At 44.1% G+C, this 19,540-nt stretch overlaps 1 protein-coding gene across 1 annotated transcript in view; it reads left to right on the top strand.

The window, feature by feature from the left end:
• The first annotated feature begins 332 nt into the window (after positions 1-332).
• Positions 333-19,540, top strand: part of LOC126249404 (glutamate receptor ionotropic, kainate 2-like) — a 376,144-nt gene continuing 356,936 nt past the window's right edge. The window contains exons 1-3 of the mRNA XM_049951058.1: positions 333-342; positions 390-572; positions 16,752-16,939. Coding sequence (XP_049807015.1) covers positions 333-342; positions 390-572; positions 16,752-16,939 — 381 coding nt within the window. The remainder of the gene's footprint in view (positions 343-389; positions 573-16,751; positions 16,940-19,540) is intronic.

The following is a 19,540-nucleotide window of genomic DNA, read 5'->3' as shown; positions in this document are numbered from 1 at the left end:
ACTCCACTCCTTGTTCACAATAGATGTCTTCTGTCATTCTGTGCCGGCCACTGTGGCGGGGGCTTCTAGGCGCTTCAGTCCAGAACCGCGCGACCGCTACGGTTGCAGGTTCGAATCCTGCCTGGGGCATGGATGTCTGTGATGTCCTTTGGTTAGTTAGGTTTCAGTAGTTCTAAGTTATAGGGAAATGATGACCTCAGATGTTAAGTCCCATAGTGCTCAGAGCCATTTGAACCTTTGTTTTCTGTCATTCTGTCACGTCTCCGCGTCGCTGCGCTAAGCTTAACAACACACTTGGTACGAAATTTTTTTGACTCGGTAGAGGTCCAGCGATGCTAACTGGTCTGGGAACACGGTGCAGTGTAACAAGGAATGTGTGGCTTGTGCAGTGGCGTTGCTGGAGGAGGGTGAGAGCGGACTGTCGGAGCGACGCGCGGCGCTGGAGGCGGCGGCGGAGGCCATCAACCGGCAGACGGTGGCGCTGCTGCAGACCACCGGCGTGCTGCGCCCGCTGCTCAGCCTGCGCGTCCACCAGCTGCGCCGAGGGGACGGCTTCACCACCGGCAGGCTCGGTCAGTACCCCTCCGCATCAACACTTCTTCGTGTGAGTGCAATGAAATATACAATTTCACATAGCTATTTTCCAGCGATTCTGAGCAAACATATTCCTCTGTCCATGAAAACAGCTACACCAGGATATAAAAAATAAAGAAATTTTGCATATGGTTCATATATACTATAGTGGTGTAGGGGTCGGGTTCGTGACCCCTATGGTGGCGGGTGAACTGGTCTGCTGGTATGTCATCCTGCCTCGGGCATGGATGTGTGTGATGTCCTTAGGTTAGATAGGCTAAGGTAGTTCTAAGTTCTAGGGGACTGATGACCTCAGATGTTAAGTCCCATAGTTCTCAGAGCCATTTGAACCATTTTTGTAATGGTGGTGGTGGTGGTGGTGGTGCTGGTGGTGGTAGCGTCAGGTGCTGGACGGAGATCCTTTAGGAAAACAAACTAGTTAGATCACACATTGTAGGCTTTCACGGCTGGTGTTAACTTCACGTATAGCTTCCGGGCGGACGGGCCATGGTCGGCATGTAAAACGCTCCCCTAACATCTCGTCTCTGGCTGCGGGAGACGTCCTCGAAGGTGAGGCGGCGAACTTCAAACAGAACTGGAGAGCGCGCTTAATATATATGTACCAAGAGAGTAAGCATGAAGTAAAATCCAGTGAGACGAGCGTCGTAACGAAAACGTTACATTATCATATGCGCAAGTACAGGGAATTTATACAAATTCATGAACACAGTAATAACTTTAAAAGAAAAGAGGAACTCGTTAAATTATTTAAAATATGGATGTCGGGTTTGTACCGACAGAATAACGAGCGATTACTTCCAGTCGAGAACGTTGCCACTACTAGAGATGGTCTCGTAGCGGAGCGGATGTCAAGTGATGAACTATGGTGTCCTCTATTATATATAGCTTACGGGCGGACGGGCCATGGTCGGCATGTAAAACGCTCCCCTAACATCTCGTCCCTGGCTGCGGGAGACGTCCTCGGAGGTGAGGCGGCGAACTTCAAACAGTGTAGTATCTTGGGCTCTTCAACGTAGTATCAATGAGCGTGCTGTCCGTGTGTAAAATGGGGAAGGCGCGCGATCTACCTGAGTTTGACGGAAGGCAAATTGTGATGGTTCGGAGCGAGCATTTCGGGAACTGGACGACTTTTTGGGTGTTCGAGAAGTGCTGCTGTGTCTTCATCACGTGGTGAAATCAAGGTAAAACCACGCACAGACGTCGTGGGGTTGGGCGGCCATCGCTCATTACAGATGTCGGACGTCGAAGGCTGGATAGACTGGTAAAACAGGACAGGCGGCAAACCGTGGCGGAACTAACATCAGACTTTAATGCTGGGCAGAGTACAAGTGTGTCTGAACACACAGTGCACCATACACCCTTAACCATGGGCTTTCGTAGCCGACGACCCATGCATGTGCCTATGTTAACACCACGACATCGGCAACTACGACTGAAATGGGAACGCGACCATCGGTACTGGACAAATCCCGATACCTTCTTTATAATTTCGATGGGTGGGTGCGATTCCGTCGTCTTCCAGGTAACAGCTCATTGACACCTGTACTGTGGGACGGAGACAAGCTGGCGGCGGCTCCGTTATGCTCTATGGAACATTCACATGGGCATCCATTTGTCCAGTGGAGCTCGTAAAAGGCACCATGACGGCCAAGATGTTTTGTACAATGGTTGCAGACCACGTACACTCTTTCATGACGATCAAGTTTCCCGAAGGCAGTAGCATTTTTTAACAAGATAATGCGCCAACTCACAAAGCCAGGAGTGTGGTGGAGTGGTTCTAGGAACACAGTGGCGTGTACCAGCTGGCCCCCCAACTCACCAGATCTGAACCCAATCGAACACATCTGGGATGTGATTGAACATGACGTCAGAGCTCATCGCTCCCCTTCCCTGGAATTTACGGGAATAAAATGACATGTTGCTTGCATACGTGGTGCCACCTCCATCCAGAGACCTTCTAAGGCTACAGTTCATGCCCGACTCGTCGCTTCTGTTATCCGTGCCAAAAGTGGACATATTTGCTGTTAGGCAGGTGGTCATAATAATGTGGCTGATTGGTGTAGCTTATGCGGATGGAATTCATGAAGTAATTGTTCAAGCCGACCTGTTTCATTCAAGGATCGCACATTTCCAATTCCAATCTGTGTGACTTTTTTTTGCTGTAAACATTGAACTCCGTTTCATAACTTATTCCACAGCAAATCGAATGGTGGAGTCGGAGTTTTAGAGGAGGTTGATAACCCGTCTGACATAGGTGCCCATGGTCACTGAGGCATACTACCGTCAGCAGTCACCTGCCCAGAGGACGGCACGAAACTTGATGGTAGCTGTCGATGTCGTGCTGCAGTTGGCACAGCCACAGAGCACTGACGCAAATCATGTAATGTTATTACCTCCACTCTAGTATTTTCAATTATATAAGCTAGTAACTGTGGGAGTGTTGCCACTGCCACTTTAGTGTCCAACAGGGTTTGTATCACTTTCAGATCCATATTCACCGTTCCCAAGGCTGCTTTCACACATCCTGTCAGTTTTGATGTCAGTTCCTTCAACCTTCGAGTGTTATTTAACACTCCGAGCTAAAAGCTCGTTAGTTGCGAGTTATGCCACCCTGTAACAGCTCTATTGCTATTCACCACTTCCTTCAACGTTTACCAAGGAAAATCAGAAAACAGCCGTAGATTTGAGAAGTTATTTTATTTAATTTTGACAACCAGGTTCGAAATTTCAATGTGCCATCTTAAAGCCCGATACGCACTTGATGTATAGACATTAAGATATATCGTTATTGACATAATGGAGCCATCAGTATCTGGATACCGTGAATTCGTTATTCGAGTGCTTCCTTCTAAAACTTGACAATAACAGAGTTGTTCTCAAAACTTCGGCTATTTGGTGATTTTACTCGGTAAACATTTGACCAGCCGCTGTCCCGCGTCCACTATGGATCAACAGAGACTTCATTCAATCGTCCAAGAGTGTCATTTAATGCTTGGATATCGTTTCTGTGTCTTCAGTCCCAAAAACTGTCTTCAACAACTTCCCACCTGTATCTAACTATCCTGTCTTGCGACGCAGTAATGTGTGAGGCACCGTATCTATTACTTAGCGTAAATGTTCCCATACTCATTCATAAGAGACAAGCAACCCCTGGTACTTTCCTCGGACTTCCTTCAGTATTCCCTTCCTCTCAGCCTCAAAATGTTATTGAGCAAAAGTCTTCTCCAGCGTCTGAACTTCGTTCATTACTTCTCACATATCGTAAGTCAATCTCAGTGTCCAATGGTTTTCTGATTTGGACAACCTCTTGCCTGGAGAACAGCTCATTCTTCATCGAGTCGCCGGTTCTGCAATATGCCTACCACTTCCCCAGTATGGATGTGTAGCAACAGCAGAATTACGCGGCACGCATTGTTGTTGTCCCAGTGGTAAAGTCACATGGGAAAAGGAATTCACAACACAATCCGTCCCTATATTGAAAAGGCCGGCCGCCGTGGTCCATTGTTCCATACCAACAACGACATAATTCATTCAGTTATGGTAAGATGCCTTTGTACTTGGACAGTGGTTGTCTGTGTTGGTGATAGCAGCTTAACCATTACTGATGACGTAATTTCCACAACTTGTGTCGCCCTTGATCGCGTAATAAATTTCCAAATGTTATCTTTTGGTGTACAGCTGCTTGTTAATATTTCCCATTGACCAACCCTGTACTCTAGCAGTTTAATTGTACGTCATCTCATTTTTTCTTGTCATTCGAGTGCCTTAGTATTTGCCTTGTGTACTCACCTCCACACCCCTTTTAATATTTCAACAAAATTATGCACGAATTCCCCATTTTTCCAACATTAGACTTAATAGCATGAACAGGCCATGGCATCTTTCCTCCATCCATGACCTCATATGACCAGATCTCAGTGCTATCATGCACTTTTGACTTATATTCAACCATGAAGCAGAGTAGGTAAACGTTCCAGATCTTACGGAGAATGCTGACATAATAGCTCAGCATCTCACTGATGGTTCGGTGAATGTGTCTACTCCTCCCATTAGCTTGTGGGTGGAAGGGACTACGTCTCAGTATCTGGGCTTTAACAGGTTAAACTGCTGTTTCATTAGCTCTGACATGAAGTGCAGAAGCATTACAGAAGCAGAAACGATTAGCGAACAAGTTAACAAAGTAAAATGAAGGTTTACTTAACTTGTATAGATCCAAGTGTACAGAGAGTCATTGCAAATAACGCAGAAAGAGATAGAGTCCCTCTAATACAATAGCAACAAGGATGAGGCTCTCTGAACTAAAGCACGAACGTTGGTGTCAGAGCCGCGACTACGTGGCGTAGCGTAGCGTTACGTAGCGATACCACAAAGTTATTAACGTGAGCCATAATTATCATGTCAGGGACACGAAACTTCAATAACGAATTGTTCACCATTGCTTGTGCTACTGTACTTGTTTGCTGATTTGGAATGGCTGTCATCACAACTCAAAGCAAAAAATGGTCTACGATAGTCAAAACAGGCTTATAATCCATTAGTGTTTTCCTAAATGGATCCAAGTTGTCCTTCACAACCATTTCTAACGGCTTGAATGCCTCTGGTTCCAATGCCTTTGCCACAGTGGTAACACCAGTTCTACATCTACTTCTACGTAGATACTCCGTAAGCCACGGTACTGCATTCAGACTCCGTTAAGGCAGTGAGCTGCAGCTATTGACAGAAAAGTCTGACTGTACCACTACTTGTCATTTCCTTTCCTGTCCTATCCAATCATCAAAGTTAAGTGCTGTCTGCCTTGGCTAGCACGTGAATGGGTCACCGTCGAGGTCTGCTGAGTGCTGTTGGCAAGCGGTGTACACTCAGCCCTTGTGCATTGATTGACAAGTAGCGACACTGGTCACGAAAACTGACAGGGGCCCGGAGAGCGGTGTGCTGACCACATGTCCCTCTGTATCCACATCTGGTGACTCCTAAGGGCTGAGGCCGATACGGCGGCCGATCGGTACCCTCTGTCCTTTAAGATCTGTTCGAAAGGCGTTTTCTTTTAAGTAGCATTTGTCGATGACTCAAATCTGCTCTCTGTGCGCATGGTACACAATTTCTCACATACTAGCCAACATCCTGTCTCCGTATTCTCAATTCTCCACCAATACATTTTCACTTCCCTGCGATCTGTTTTTCTTCATCCTCCATGTCCCTATAACACGTGGTCATGAGTTTCCTTGCAGTTTGCATCAGTGGCTTTGCCCCTCTGCCACACTGCAAGGCTGCCACCTGTCGCCAGCAAGACATTAATCTTTCTGCTTAGTCCATCTATGTTACCTTGCTTTCTACGCACTTTGTGAATCACTTGAAAGTCGCAAGCCCGCATTTTAATGAGTTACTGTGCATCCACATCTATACCGCTTTATGTCTGTAGGAAGTACACCCCTTTCATCTCTTCTGACTGCATGAGTATCCTGATGGCAGCGACCGAAACCTTTGGGTTTTGTGTACGGACTCTTCTAGACATGTCAGTTGGAACCTCTCAGAAAAGCAACCAGATGCTCAGACTCTTGAATAATAACCCTGTTTGCCTCATAGTTCTCGTTACTGATAGGTCGAACGTCCATTTTCCTTATCCTGGCCAGAAAACTTTCTACCGATTCATTTAGTTTTTGATATTCCACTGAGATGTTCACGAAAGAATCCGTAACCATTCTGTTTCTAGTAGTGCTGCAAGAGCCCTCCTTTCAGGTACTGAAATGTACACGCATTCTTTAAATCCCTGTTGTAAATTAAATGCATTTTTGCTTCCCCTACTACGTCCAGTTTGGCCATCTGTAATAGCTTGTCATCTGACCAAACGTCAACTCTTGCGGTAGCTTGTGGGTCACCTACAATGCGAACACGTCCTCGGTTGTTCTGCCCACTAAAGGGGTGATTAGACTGACAGCAGTCGAATACATAAAGATGTAGCTACACTGAATGGAGAGTTTCCTTCCCTCATCTCAGCTAACTGATCTTACATACGCGTGTTGTTTGATGGCAACATCTTTACTTGCTTTAATAAAGATTGAAACGCTTCCTGCGAGGAAACATCTTGCGTATATTACTCTGACATTTAAAACTTTTACCAAAAAAGAGAAAAAATTAAGCCGCAAAACACACAGTAACAAAAACAGAGACGCACTGCTACAGACACTCAAAAATAGCAACACACTGCTCCTTATCTTTGCGTGAAATCATCATTAATCCTGACTCTGCACATTGCTCAGCGTAATACGATAAATGACCGTAGTGCTGGCATGTACTACTCTTTTACAGGTGCTCACTCTGCACAAGGTGCGCTTTGTCCCAATAAATTGCGTGCATACATCTCACTACTAGTATAATCTTCTGTAGTGTACCTTCTACACTGAGAAAGGTCGATCTCTGTGACGAAGGCGGCCACGGTTACTGAAGCGTGCTAGTAGCAGCGATTCCTTGCCTGGAGATTGCCCATGGGTTGGCAGCCGTCGACGCTGTGCTGCGGTCGGTACAGCCACAGAGCGCTGATGGAACGCAGCAGCGGCTACTCGCGGCAGGCACTACTAGGCCTTGGCTGCTGACCTGTTTTTGTAGCCCGGCAACAGTGCATACATGCGCAGGGTGATGTACTGCAACAGTGTACCTGCATGGGTGCGGGTGGCTGGACTCGAACCCACAGCCCACCAGGCAGGCGGGCTTGGGCAGCAAGTAGTTAACCAGTAGGTGATTCGATCGTGCAAAGGTTAGTTACCATTCAGACTCAGTTAAAGCAGTGGCCTGCTGCTATTGACAGGAAAGTCTAACGGTGGTAGCTGGCTGATTCATCTGGAACTGCAAGCAGTTGGTGTCAGCTATGTAACAGAATCCTGGGCACAACTAAGAAAGTCTACGTTGTTTGGTACCTACATAACCTGGACTGGCTAGTGTTTCTCAAATGGAAACATTCCTCCTCTGTAAGTCACAACAGGCTGGAAATGCCATGGGAATCGTTGGAAAATCATGACATCATCTGTCCCAGCTTTCGTGTCCTATTAGCTCCTCCAGAAGCCCTGTCAGTGCTGCAATGTTTCTCCACTTCTGCTTTCAGAGCTGCTGGATCGCATCTTCCGCATCGTCAGTGTACTGAATATATGTTATTGCCAACTGGATACGCACTGTTGTGCCATGGCACCTATTTATCAGACTGACTTGCACTTCCCTCCTTATGACATCATTCTACTGAATGGAAGTACGAGTCATAACATGTAGGAGTATTCGCTACACTGGGAAAACCATCCCACCTCACCTTTCTGGGTCACAACCAACGTGCAGTTGCTGTAATAGTGTACATAGCACAGAGAGTTCCAACACTGATCAGCCAGAACATTATGACCACCTACCTAATAGCCGGTAAGTCCACCTTTGACACGGATAACAGCGGCGACGCGTAGTGGCATGGAAGCTAGGAAGCTATGAGGCTTTGGTAGGTCGCTGGAGGGAGTTAGCATCACATCTGTACACACAAGTCACATAATTCCCCTAAATTCCAGGGAGGGGGCCACGTTAAATCACGTCACAGATGTGTTCGTTCGGGCTCAGATCTGGTGATTTGGGAGACTAGCACATCTATTGTAACTCGCCACTTTCTTCCTCGAACCACTCCATCACAATCTTACCCGTGTGACATGGCGCAATATCTAGCTGAAAAACGCCACTGCCATCGAGAAACATGATCGTCATAAAGGGGTGTACGTGGTCTGCAACAAGTGTACGATACTCCGTGCCTTGTACGAGCTCCACTGGACCCATGGATGCCCACGTGAGTGTTCCAAAAAGAGTATTGGAACCGCCGCCAGCTTGTCTCCGTCCCGCAGTACGGGTGTCAAGCAGCTGTTCCCCTGCAAGACGACGGATTCGAGTCCTTTTTTTTTAATGAAGAAGGTATCGGGATTCACCAGACCATGCAATGCTCTGCCATTGCGCCAACGTCCACTGCCGACGGTCACGTGTCCATTTGAGTCGTAGTTACCGATGTCATGGTGTTAACATCGGCTTATTCACGGGTTGTCGGCTGCGGAGGCCCATTGTTACGAGTGTTCGGTGCAATGTGTGTTCAGACATACTTGTACTCTTTCCAGCATTAAAGTCTGGCGTCCTGCCACTTTCCTATTAGGGTACAGTTTGCAAATCGATTACTGCCTGAAATGAAGCAGCTAAAGTGGCTGCTGACAGTTCGAAGGCCGCAACAACATTGAGATATAGGTGGATCCTCTAGCTACAAAGACAGTCTGTGCCTCAATGAAGTTAGGATTTTCACTGGGGAACAACGGACAACGCTTTAGCTCTGACGTTGCTCAAATGCCGAGAAACCGCAGAAAACTTCACAGCATTTCGGCTCGAGAGTTCAGAAGCCCAACTAGTTGTACAAACTATTAAACGGAACAAGAAGGCGTCGAATCGAGAGTTTCTGCGACAAATCGAAGATTCCACTAGTTTAAGATAAGTATGGGAAGCCATAAGGAGGATTTCGGTAGCTGTGGGATGGATTTCTCCAGGAGGGTCATAATCGAATCAAGTTCAGAATGCTGCGGTACCTAGACCACAAAACAAAGGGAATCGTATTCTTCCAAAGCCGATCACTGATAATTTAGAGACGACTGCTCACCACTGATTATCCTGACGTAATAAAAGCGTAGCAGTTTTCAGTGCCTGGGCTGTGGTACATCAGTAAGAAACTCTCAGTGTAGGGTGGGACCTGTAGTTTTAGCCGATTTTCTCCATCCATAGAAGTCAGTGTAAGACATCTCAGCCTCAGTGCAAGAACATTCAGTCTTAGACTTGGAGAGGCACAGAATAAGGCCTATCTCCAAAGATCAGCCTTGCAGAACGCGATGTAAGATATTGTAATGGTATCTTAGGGCTCGATGCCATGGTTCGGGAATGGCTCTAAGCACTATGGAACTTAACATCTGAGGTCATCAGTCCCCTAGACTTACAACTACTTAAACCTAACTAACCTAAGGACATCACACACAACCATTCCCGAGGCAGGATTCGAACCTGCGACTGTAGCAGCCGCGTGGTTCCGGACTGAAGCACCTAGAACCGTTCGGCCACAGTGGCCGGCGCTCGATGCCATCATCGAGGCACTTGCTGTCATGCGCTGGCTCAGCATTACGTTATGTCAGCAGCTCGAGGACCACGACCCGACCGCTGGGGCAATAACCAGCGTTGAAGACGTTTCGGCTGCGCTTGCTGAGCACCTTACGTGACATTTTCAGCAACCAGACCTGTCGTGTCGTGTATAAAATCTAGCCATCCGACCAGGCTAATCCTGGGTACATCAGGACTTCGAATCGCAGTCTGCTCCGAAGCCGCCAACATTTCTCCTCCATCTTGATGGGACCGTCAGCCCGGTGGTACAGCCGCTGCTTAGATTTGCGAGGGTCGAATTTAGACCCACCCTGTCCCGAGCCACTGGGGTCTGCCACTACCAGCCGCCGCTCTCAAGCCATCGGGCTTCACTCTGCGCAACACTGCCGACTATTGCTAGGCTGAAGGCCGTCCCGCTCTGCTCACAGTTACAAGAGCCAAGGCGCCGTCGCCTGACAGCATTACGGAGTAGCTTGGAATGTGAATCTAAATAAGGCCGCTCGCTGCAGAGCTGTGTAGGCGAGAATTGCGCGTCTACGCTAGCCTGCCCCAGTGGAAGTCAGCGCTTGCTGCGCGATATCAATTTTCGTGTGCGCGCCTTTATTACGCCTGTCTAACAAGAAAACCAATAAATCTTACCAACCACCACTGGCTGCGTGCATCTTCTGCACCACCACCTACCTCCACCAGAGAACCACGCGCCTACACGCTTTTACATCTTTGCAATATGCTAAATATAGCCCTAAGATAAAGTTGAAAAATAAAGCTATTCAAATTTTATTGCGTGTAATATCTCGTATCATGGACAGCTGCGTTAAACCAGTCTTGTGATTGAAGACCAAACAACAATATCTCGAATACCTCCACTTCGCGTCTTGTTTAGTTTATCAGTCGTGAGTAATGTTGCAAAAACCTCACCATGTCTCTCTATCCATAATCTCTGCCGACGATTTCTTCTCTTCTTTTGTGGTGTTAACCCGGTATCGGGTGCTTACAAGACTATGAAGAGCAGGCAGCTTAGGTCAGATAGATATGGGTGTGCCTACGTTACACAAAATTAAGTAGTTCATATTCTTTTTATGTCTTCTAAGTGTCTCCTCTCATAACGCCGTCGATTCTGATTTTACAGGTGTTTTGTATGCAGTTTGATAGCAGATAGTGGTAAGTTTTGTTCACAACAACAGTGAGCACGTCACGACTGTTGCTGATAAGGCTGGGCACCTGTGAAAGAAAGCGAGAATTCTTCGTTTCCATAGCGTTACCACATCTCAGGATGATGACAGCAGTTCAGCTCCTTGTGACTGAAACGAGCCTCCTAATGTCCGGTTATCAGCACCCGGAGAATATTTACGCCGGTCTCGACACTCCAATCAGGGTGGCGACTACAGCATGCGTGCCACAATAAACAAGCTGTTCATAATTTCTAAATCACTAATACAAAGCAATGTTTCAAGCTGAAAGCTTAGTTTTTAATAACTAAATTAAACTCGTATGTCGAAAACTGTAGCAGTCATATGTATTGCACAATAATTAAGTCCTTATGCTACATCTGCAGACAACATGGTTATATAAATGAAAAATCTGTAATAAAGTGAGTGTGGGAAGAAGATACCGAAAATAACAAAAATGAAGATCTGCAGCTGGTGTGAGGCCCATTCTGCTACCAAACATTCGCAATTCATTTCACTTGTGGCTCTTATAGTAATTCAGCCACTACTAGATCAATTTTAATGGTACTAGCGCACTTAGATAGCCATTTTCAGGCAAGTTAACATGATATGATACGTAAAATGATAATTGTTTCTCATTGTTCTGTCCATTAAAATGTTTAGTGAAAGTCAGAAACTGTAAAAACGATGTTTTTTTATAAAATAATTATTTTCCTCTGACAGACATGATTTTCTTTCTGTTTATATTTTGCACGACGCGTTTCTGGAAATGATTCACATTTTCAATTGCTTTTTGTTGTATTATGCTACAAATTTATGATTTTTTATGTCGAAAGGATTCGACAAGTGTTTTGTCGATTTACAGAGGTATGTGGCAGCAGATAGCTACGCTCAAATCACAAATTTCCGGTAAATTACGGGCTGACGGTTTGTGAGGACGGATCAGGCGCCTGATAGCGTCCCAGACATGTTCCATGTCGGTTTCAGAATAGGCAAATTAGGTGTTCAAGACATCAACGCGATCTCGTTGTCATGCTCCTAAAACCACAGTAGCACTATCCTGGCCTTGTGGTACTGACATTTATACCGAGCGAGGTGGCGCAGTGGTTAGCACACTGGACTCGCATTCGGGAGGACGACGGTTCAATCCCGCGTCCGGCCATCCTGATTTAGGTTTTCCGTGATTTCCCTAAATCACTCCAGGCAAATGCCGGGATGGTTCCTCTGAAAGGGCACAGCCGACTTCCTTCCCTAATCCGATGAGACCGATGACCTCACTGTTTGGTCTCTTCCCCCAAAAACCAACCAACTGACATTTATTCTGCTGGGAGATGCCATCGCCATCGAGGAAGACATCAAGCACGAAGGGATGTAGGTGGTCTTCAATAATTTTCACGTGGCCCACGGCCGTCATGATGCCTTCGATTACTACCACAGGTCCCTTGATACCCATGTGAAAGTGTCGCATGGCATAATGTAGCCCCACCATCCTGCTTCCGTGCTGCGGTGCATGTTTCGAGCAGCCGTTCGTCTGTATGGCGTCTCTGAACACGATCGTCGACATAGCATAAAAATAAACCTGATTCATCCGACCAGGCACACGTTCCCATTGATCCACCGTCCAGTGTCTATGATCCTGATCCAAATGCAGTCGTAACTGATGATGTCGTGGTGTCAAAATGGGAACACATAGGTCGTTGCTGAACAGTGTGCTCCCAAACACTTGTGCCTGACCCTGGCGTCAGATCCTCCAGACATCGCCACTCATCGTTCAGTACACAGTCTGTCATGAGACATCGACATCGAATGCCTTGTCTGCTCAGGATTTCGCCGTCCTTTTCACAGATGTTCACGTCAATAGCACGCGAACAGCTGAATACATCCGAGAAGCTCAGTCCCAAGCGCCGGGACATAGCATCTACGTCTACATAAATACCCAGCAACTGGCACCTCAGTGCCTGGCCCAGGGTTCTTCGAACCATTTTCGGAATATTTCTCTACCGCTCCACTCTCTAACAACGCGTGGACAAAGTGAACACTTAAAGCTATCTGTGCGAGCTCTGATTTCTCTTATTTTGTTATGATGATCATTTTTCCCTATGCGGGCTGGTGACAATAAAATATTTTCACGTTAAGAGGAGTAAGTTGTTGACTGATGTTCCGTGGAAAGCTCTCGTCGCAGCGAAAAACGCATCCGTTTTAATGAAAGCCATCCCAACTTGCTTTTCACATCTGTGACGCACACTCCCCTGTTTCGTAACAATACAAAAAGAGCTACCCTTCTTTGAACTTTTTATGTGTCGTCGGTCAATTCTATCTGATAAGGATCGCATACAGCACAGCAGTACTCTAGCAGACGAGGAATAAGCACAGTTTAGGTCGTCTGTTTAACAGACCTGTTGCATATTCGAAGTGTTTTCCCAGTAGAACGTAGTCTTTGTTTTTTCTTCCCCATTACATTATCTATGTTCTCATTCCAACTTAAAGTGTTCATAGTTATATTTTCTAGATATTTAGTCAAAATGACAGCTTTTAAATTTGTGTGATGTATCACGCAATCGAAATTTAACGGATTTATTTATGTACCCATGTGGATGACATCACACTTATTGAGAGACAATTGCCACATTTTGCACCATTCAGATGTTTTGTCTGAGTCATTTTGCTATTTGTTTTGATCTTCTGATGACTTTACTAGATGGTAAATGATAGCATCATCTGCAGATAATCTAAGAGGCCTGATGAAATTGTCTCCTTAATCCTTTATGTAGCTTAGGAATAGCACAGGACCTATAACACTTCTTTGGGGAGCGCGGGTATCACTTCTGTTTTACCCGATGATTTTCCGTCGATTACTACGTACCGTGACTTTTCTTAGAGGAAATCACGGATCCAGCCGCACAACCGAAGCGATACTCCAAACGCAAACATTTTGATTAGAAGTCTCTTGTGAGGAATTGTGTCAAAAGCCCTCTGGAAATCTAGAAATATGTAACCAATTAGAGACGCCCAGTCGATAGCACACATTACTTCTTGGGAATAAAGAGCAAGTTGAGCCTCTTCCTGCATCCGTGCTGAATGTCTGTCAGCAGATCATTACCCTGAATTTAATTCATAATGTTCGAACGCCGTATATTTACCAAAATCCTACTGGAAATCGATGTTTTTGATATGGGTCTGCATTTCAACTGGGTACACCTATTTACTCTCTTGAGTACTGGTGTGGCCTATGGAATTTTCTATTCTTTTGGTACAGATCTGCTCAAAAATGGCTCTGAGCACTATGGGACTTAACATCTGAGGTCATCAGTCCCCTAGAACTTAGAAATACTTAAACCTAACTAACCTAAAGACATCACACACATCCATGCCCGAGGCAGGATTCGAACCTACGACCGTAGCAGTCGCGCGGTTCCTGACTGAGCGCCTAGAACCGCTAGACCACCGCGGCCGGCTACAGATCTGTCATCGAGCTAGCGGTTGTATATAATTGTTAAGTATGGGGCTACTGTATCAGCATACTCTGAAAGGAACGTTATTGGTATGCTGTCTGAACCGGAAGACTTGCCTTAAGTGCTTTAAGCTGCTTCGCTACACCGAGGTTATCTATTCCTACGTTACTCGTGTTGGTAGTTGTTCTCGATTCGAATTCTGGAATATTTGCTTCATCTTCTGTGCTGAAGGAATTTTGAAAACTGTTTAATAACTCCACTTTGTTGGCGCTATCATCAGTAACGTCACCATTGTTATCGCGCAGTGAAGGTATTGATCGTGCCCTGCCTTGGTGCACTTTACATACGACCTGAATCTCTTTGGATTTTCCCTCAGATTTTGAGGCAGAGTTTCATTGTGGAAGCTATTTAAAGCACCTCGCTTTGAAGTCCGCGAAACGTTTCGAAGTACAATAAAACGTAGCCAGTCTTGGAGATTTTGTGTTCTTTTAAAATTAGTATGCTTTTTTTGTTGCTTCTGCAACACTTCTGACCTGTTTTGTGTACTATGGGGGATCAGCACCATTTTTTTATTGGTTTATCTGGTATTTATCTCTCAATTGCCTCAGACAATATTTCTCTGAATCGAAGCCACATCCTGTCTACACTTACATAATTAGTTGGGAAGGATTGGAAGCTGTCTCTTCGGAAGGTGTCAAACGTATTTTTCTCTTCTTTTTTTTAACAGACATATTTTGCGTTTACTTCTGGTGGATTTGGTTATTGCTGTGGTCAGTCTCGCTGTAACGATCTTGTGGTCACTAAACCCTGTGTCTGTCATGATGTTCCCTGTTTGCTAAGCAATATTTGTTTGCGTCAAGTATGTTTTCGCAAACAGTTACATTTCTAATGGACTTCTGAATTAAATGCTCAAAATAATTTCGGAGAAAGTATTTTGTACAATTTCTGACGATGTTTTACACCTGCTACCGGCTCTTTGTCAACAAATGTGCCATTTGTCAAAGTCGCTTATGTCAATGCATTTCCCTGTATGCGACTCGTATACTCGCTAGAATGATACCCCATTCATCTCCATACTGCGTCACGTGGTATCAGTGCTCCAAGCTAGTATCAAATCTCGCAATGGTTACTGGTCATAACGTTTTGGCTCATCAGTGTAAGTCAGCACGTATCTTTTGTAGTCATGACGCTCATATGGAATACTGCCACACACGCGCCCGCATATAATGAGTGAATCTGCTCTGATAGTTGTTACCGCCACGAGGCCATTCCCGCCACCCGCTGCTTTTACTGTTACGCGAAATTTACAGCCGACGTTCGATAATACCATGTGCTTACGTACAGGCGGTGGCTTACCTACCCTATCTACGACGTTGTGTGAGATGTTGATGCTCATTGAAATAGTTTCAAACGTCATTGAGGTTTATCATTGATCGTCTTGAAATTCTCATTGTCTACATAAAGTTTCAACTTTTTACACTTATTAAAACATGACCTGCCTGATGTTTAGATAGGAACGTTGCCGAAGATTACCCAAACATTAAAATGAACACAGATATATCAGACACTTAATGCTGAATGAATAATTATTAACTTTTAATCGTGCACACGATAATTAGAGTGCTACCGGTACTCTGTTTTCACGCTATGCACGTTTCTCATGCCAATCAAAACGTAATAGATTTCCTCTTCTTACCGTGGAGAGCTAAAATTACTTTGCAGTATGACATCGTATCCAACTACCACAGACAGTGCGTCTAGTGGCACATCGCAGAAATTTTCTGCCACCCTAAACCAAACACTATTATCTTTCTGTTCATACTGGAACGCCGTCTGGGTGTTATGTCATCATACCGTTCTCTTAAAAGTTTCACCTTCTGATAATTTACTCACTGAATCACTTTGTTCTTATCTAAATAAAAACAGATATATTGCCATTCTTATTCTTAATCACGCAATCCAACGTACCTCAAATCGCAAACAGAGTTATTTGTATATTTTACTTCACTTGTAATTCTTGTTGTAGTCTACATTAAGTTGAAATTCACTGTAACTGTCTACTGTATCAGCTTCACAGCCAAAGTATAGCAAACACTTCAAATGCCTGACTTTTAATTGTGAGTGCTTGACTTTTTAGAAGAAAAACGTATGTGAGGAACGTCTGTACATTGTGGTCATTTCAGTCTCCACATACGTATATTCCTCATAACACAACATAACCTGTGATTTATTTGTTCACTGGTGTTTATGTACCAATTTTGTCAATAGTTCTCTTGTGTGCGGCCGTCTCATTATTATATATTTCCATCATGCAGTACTTTATGTTAAACAGGAGCTCTGATTCATGTCATGTTGGTCTTAGCCAGTTGATTTCACGTGTGTTGGTGTTGTACAGTCTGCAGGCTGACGAGCACTGGGTTATCGGGCATTATCGGGCCTCGACACTCTGCATCCATGGACATCGTGCGCTCCATCTGCGATACACTGGAAATCCCGCAGATAGTAACCAACTGGGATCCTAGCCCAGCAGTGCCTCGAAATTATCAGATAAATCTTCATCCTGCAGCTCAGTTCATTTCCCAGGTAAGGAATGTGTGGGTTTTTTCGTTTGTGCACGTCTTTTTAGATAATGTCTGCTAAAGTTAAGCTCCATAAAAATATGGATAGATCGCTGAGTCAGAGGAGAGCTGTCTGCTAAGCCAACTTTAGTCTTCGCTAAACAGCGATGTCAAAATTCGCTATAAAAACATGACGTACAAAATTTTGAGTTAATGTAGAATTAATTAAGTTTGAAACTTAATTAATTCGTGGGATATCAATAATATTGCACTGACATCAGATAGAAAAAGTCTGAAATGCGTTCAAACGGTAGTTATGCGTATTTATGTGAGGATATTAACAAGCTATGAGCTAGTTAAATCTAAATGTGATGCTGTTTACGCTTAAAACTGTGTACGAGTTGTCCATTAAATTTCGGGCATGCAGCCACTCAAATAAAATTTCCTCCACTGATATTTAGGCCGCGTACCGTCCGGCCATCCTCAGAGTGAGGATACGCGGCCGAAATATCAGTGGAGGAAATTTTATTTGCGCGGCTGCATGCCCTAAATTTAATGGACTATTCATTGCGCCGCGAGAAGTTGAAAATGCACATGTGTACGAGTTTTTCGTTGTTTAATTCATGCATCTTCAGCTCGACACAAAAGTCATCTGTAATATAGAAGAATGTTAGACACAAAACAGTTTATCTTACAATGTCTTTTTTTTCTTTTTTACTGATGAAATAGATACGTCGCGTTAATGCTTGTATTTCAGCGTTGCTAATAACGAGCACACTGATTATTGCACAGACTAATAGTAATGACTTCTTATTCTATCTCAAGATATAAACTGATGTCCTGAGACTTAGTTACTACTTAAATTATTATTTTTGTTCGCCACAATTACTTCCAAATCTCTAACAAAGTTTGTCCGATCTTAAATTTTGTGGCAAACTTGCTCTGAGATTCTACTCACCTAGATTATTTATAACTTCTCTATGCACACATTACAAATTGACGCCGACATTATGTTTGAATTATTGTAGTTTAATACTCGTTTATCATATACATAACCGTCTGTCTTCATTCTTAGCCTTATTGTCCTTTTGAGCAATCGAGAGTAATCCCATAATGTTAAAAAAATCAGAGGCCTTCAAGAAATTTAATGAATGCCGATGAGAGTCGATTTTGAAAAAAGAAGATTTAGTATACACTGAAACTCACCATTGTTCATAAATTGTTGACTTTTTTGCAGCCTGCGCGGAATGTGGCAGTGATGATACCGACCGGTGTTAGGCGAGCAGTGGTAGTTTCATCTCGTGACTTCAGTTTTATATTTTATGGAAAGAACGACCATGAGAGAAGTTTTTTTATTATTTTTTATTGGTTGTAGCAATGATTTTATCAGAAGGTCTGCCTCATATGCCATGATGCCCATATGGTTTTATAAATGTTAATCCACGTTTCAGGTATGTGGTTCTGTAATAATTGTAATGTATATAGTTAACTCATGTAAGCCCTCCCTCAAATCTGTTATGTTATACCTTCACAGACCTGATGATGGCACATTCAGAGTGCTGAAAACGATCATCTAATAAACGATTGAAGCGATCGTGGCTTTTAAATTTTTTTTAAAATGTGGACTTTTTGTTTAAATGTACATTTTCAGACGTTCCTCAGCAGCACATGCTATATAACGGTTCATAATTAGATGTATTGCAGTTACTAAGTGTGCACAGAAACGTCAGCATTAACCTAAACACCTCCGCAAAATAAAGGCCTCCTAGTAAATTTAACTACTATCCCGACGCTTTCCAAATTAGAAAAAGTTTCGTAATGGCATTTTGACGTGTTCTACACTTTATATCATCAAATGTTTGTTGAGGTGGCAACTAGTCGTCCTTAGCTGCTATGTTTATAATGAAAGTGAAGGTGATAAAGAGGCAGTGGATGTAGCATCACTATAAAATTATGTTTTTAACCATGTATTTAAAGAAGCATAATGTATAGAACACATATAACAGAAGACAATATTTTTATTTCATCACTAGTACTAAGACCGATCAGTTTCTGAGAAGGAACGTAATGAGTCACCATCTACTGGTTTCTCTGCTGGTTTTGTTGTATAAGAGGCAGTAATGTTACTATATGGAAGGAAATAGTGCAATGGTTGAAACTCTAGACCCATATTCGGTAGGTGCTGCGTTACCATACTTTAAATATCAAGGACGGATAATTTGTGTTTCATACTCGGATGACGATGGGCTCATTAGAAAATGAGTACTATGTCAGATAGTATAAGGATATGGATGGGCATTCCAGCTAGCCGCATTTTTTTAAATTTTTTTTTTGTCCAAAGGAACCTCTCCTTTATAGATGGCCGGACAGGGATTTGAACCGCGCTGCTACCAAACGTATCGAGATTTATGTGGTTTCCCCTAAGTCGTTTTAGGTGACTGCTGGGATGGTTCCATCAACAAGACTGCAACACTAATTCCGATCCTAGTCCAGGTCCGAGTTAGTGATCCGTTTCCGATCATCTTGATATCGTTCGTGGCATCAGATTAGATTACAAAAATTTTCATTCCAACCATGTCTTTATGGAGAAGGTTTCGTACGTCAAACTAAAGTAAGAGCTTACTTT

This window comes from Schistocerca nitens, chromosome 3 (genome assembly GCF_023898315.1).
Source record: "Schistocerca nitens isolate TAMUIC-IGC-003100 chromosome 3, iqSchNite1.1, whole genome shotgun sequence".
Lineage (NCBI taxonomy): Eukaryota > Metazoa > Arthropoda > Insecta > Orthoptera > Acrididae > Schistocerca > Schistocerca nitens.
The sequence above is the reverse complement of the archived record's forward strand: the minus strand, read 5'-3'. Positions and strand labels throughout refer to the sequence as shown.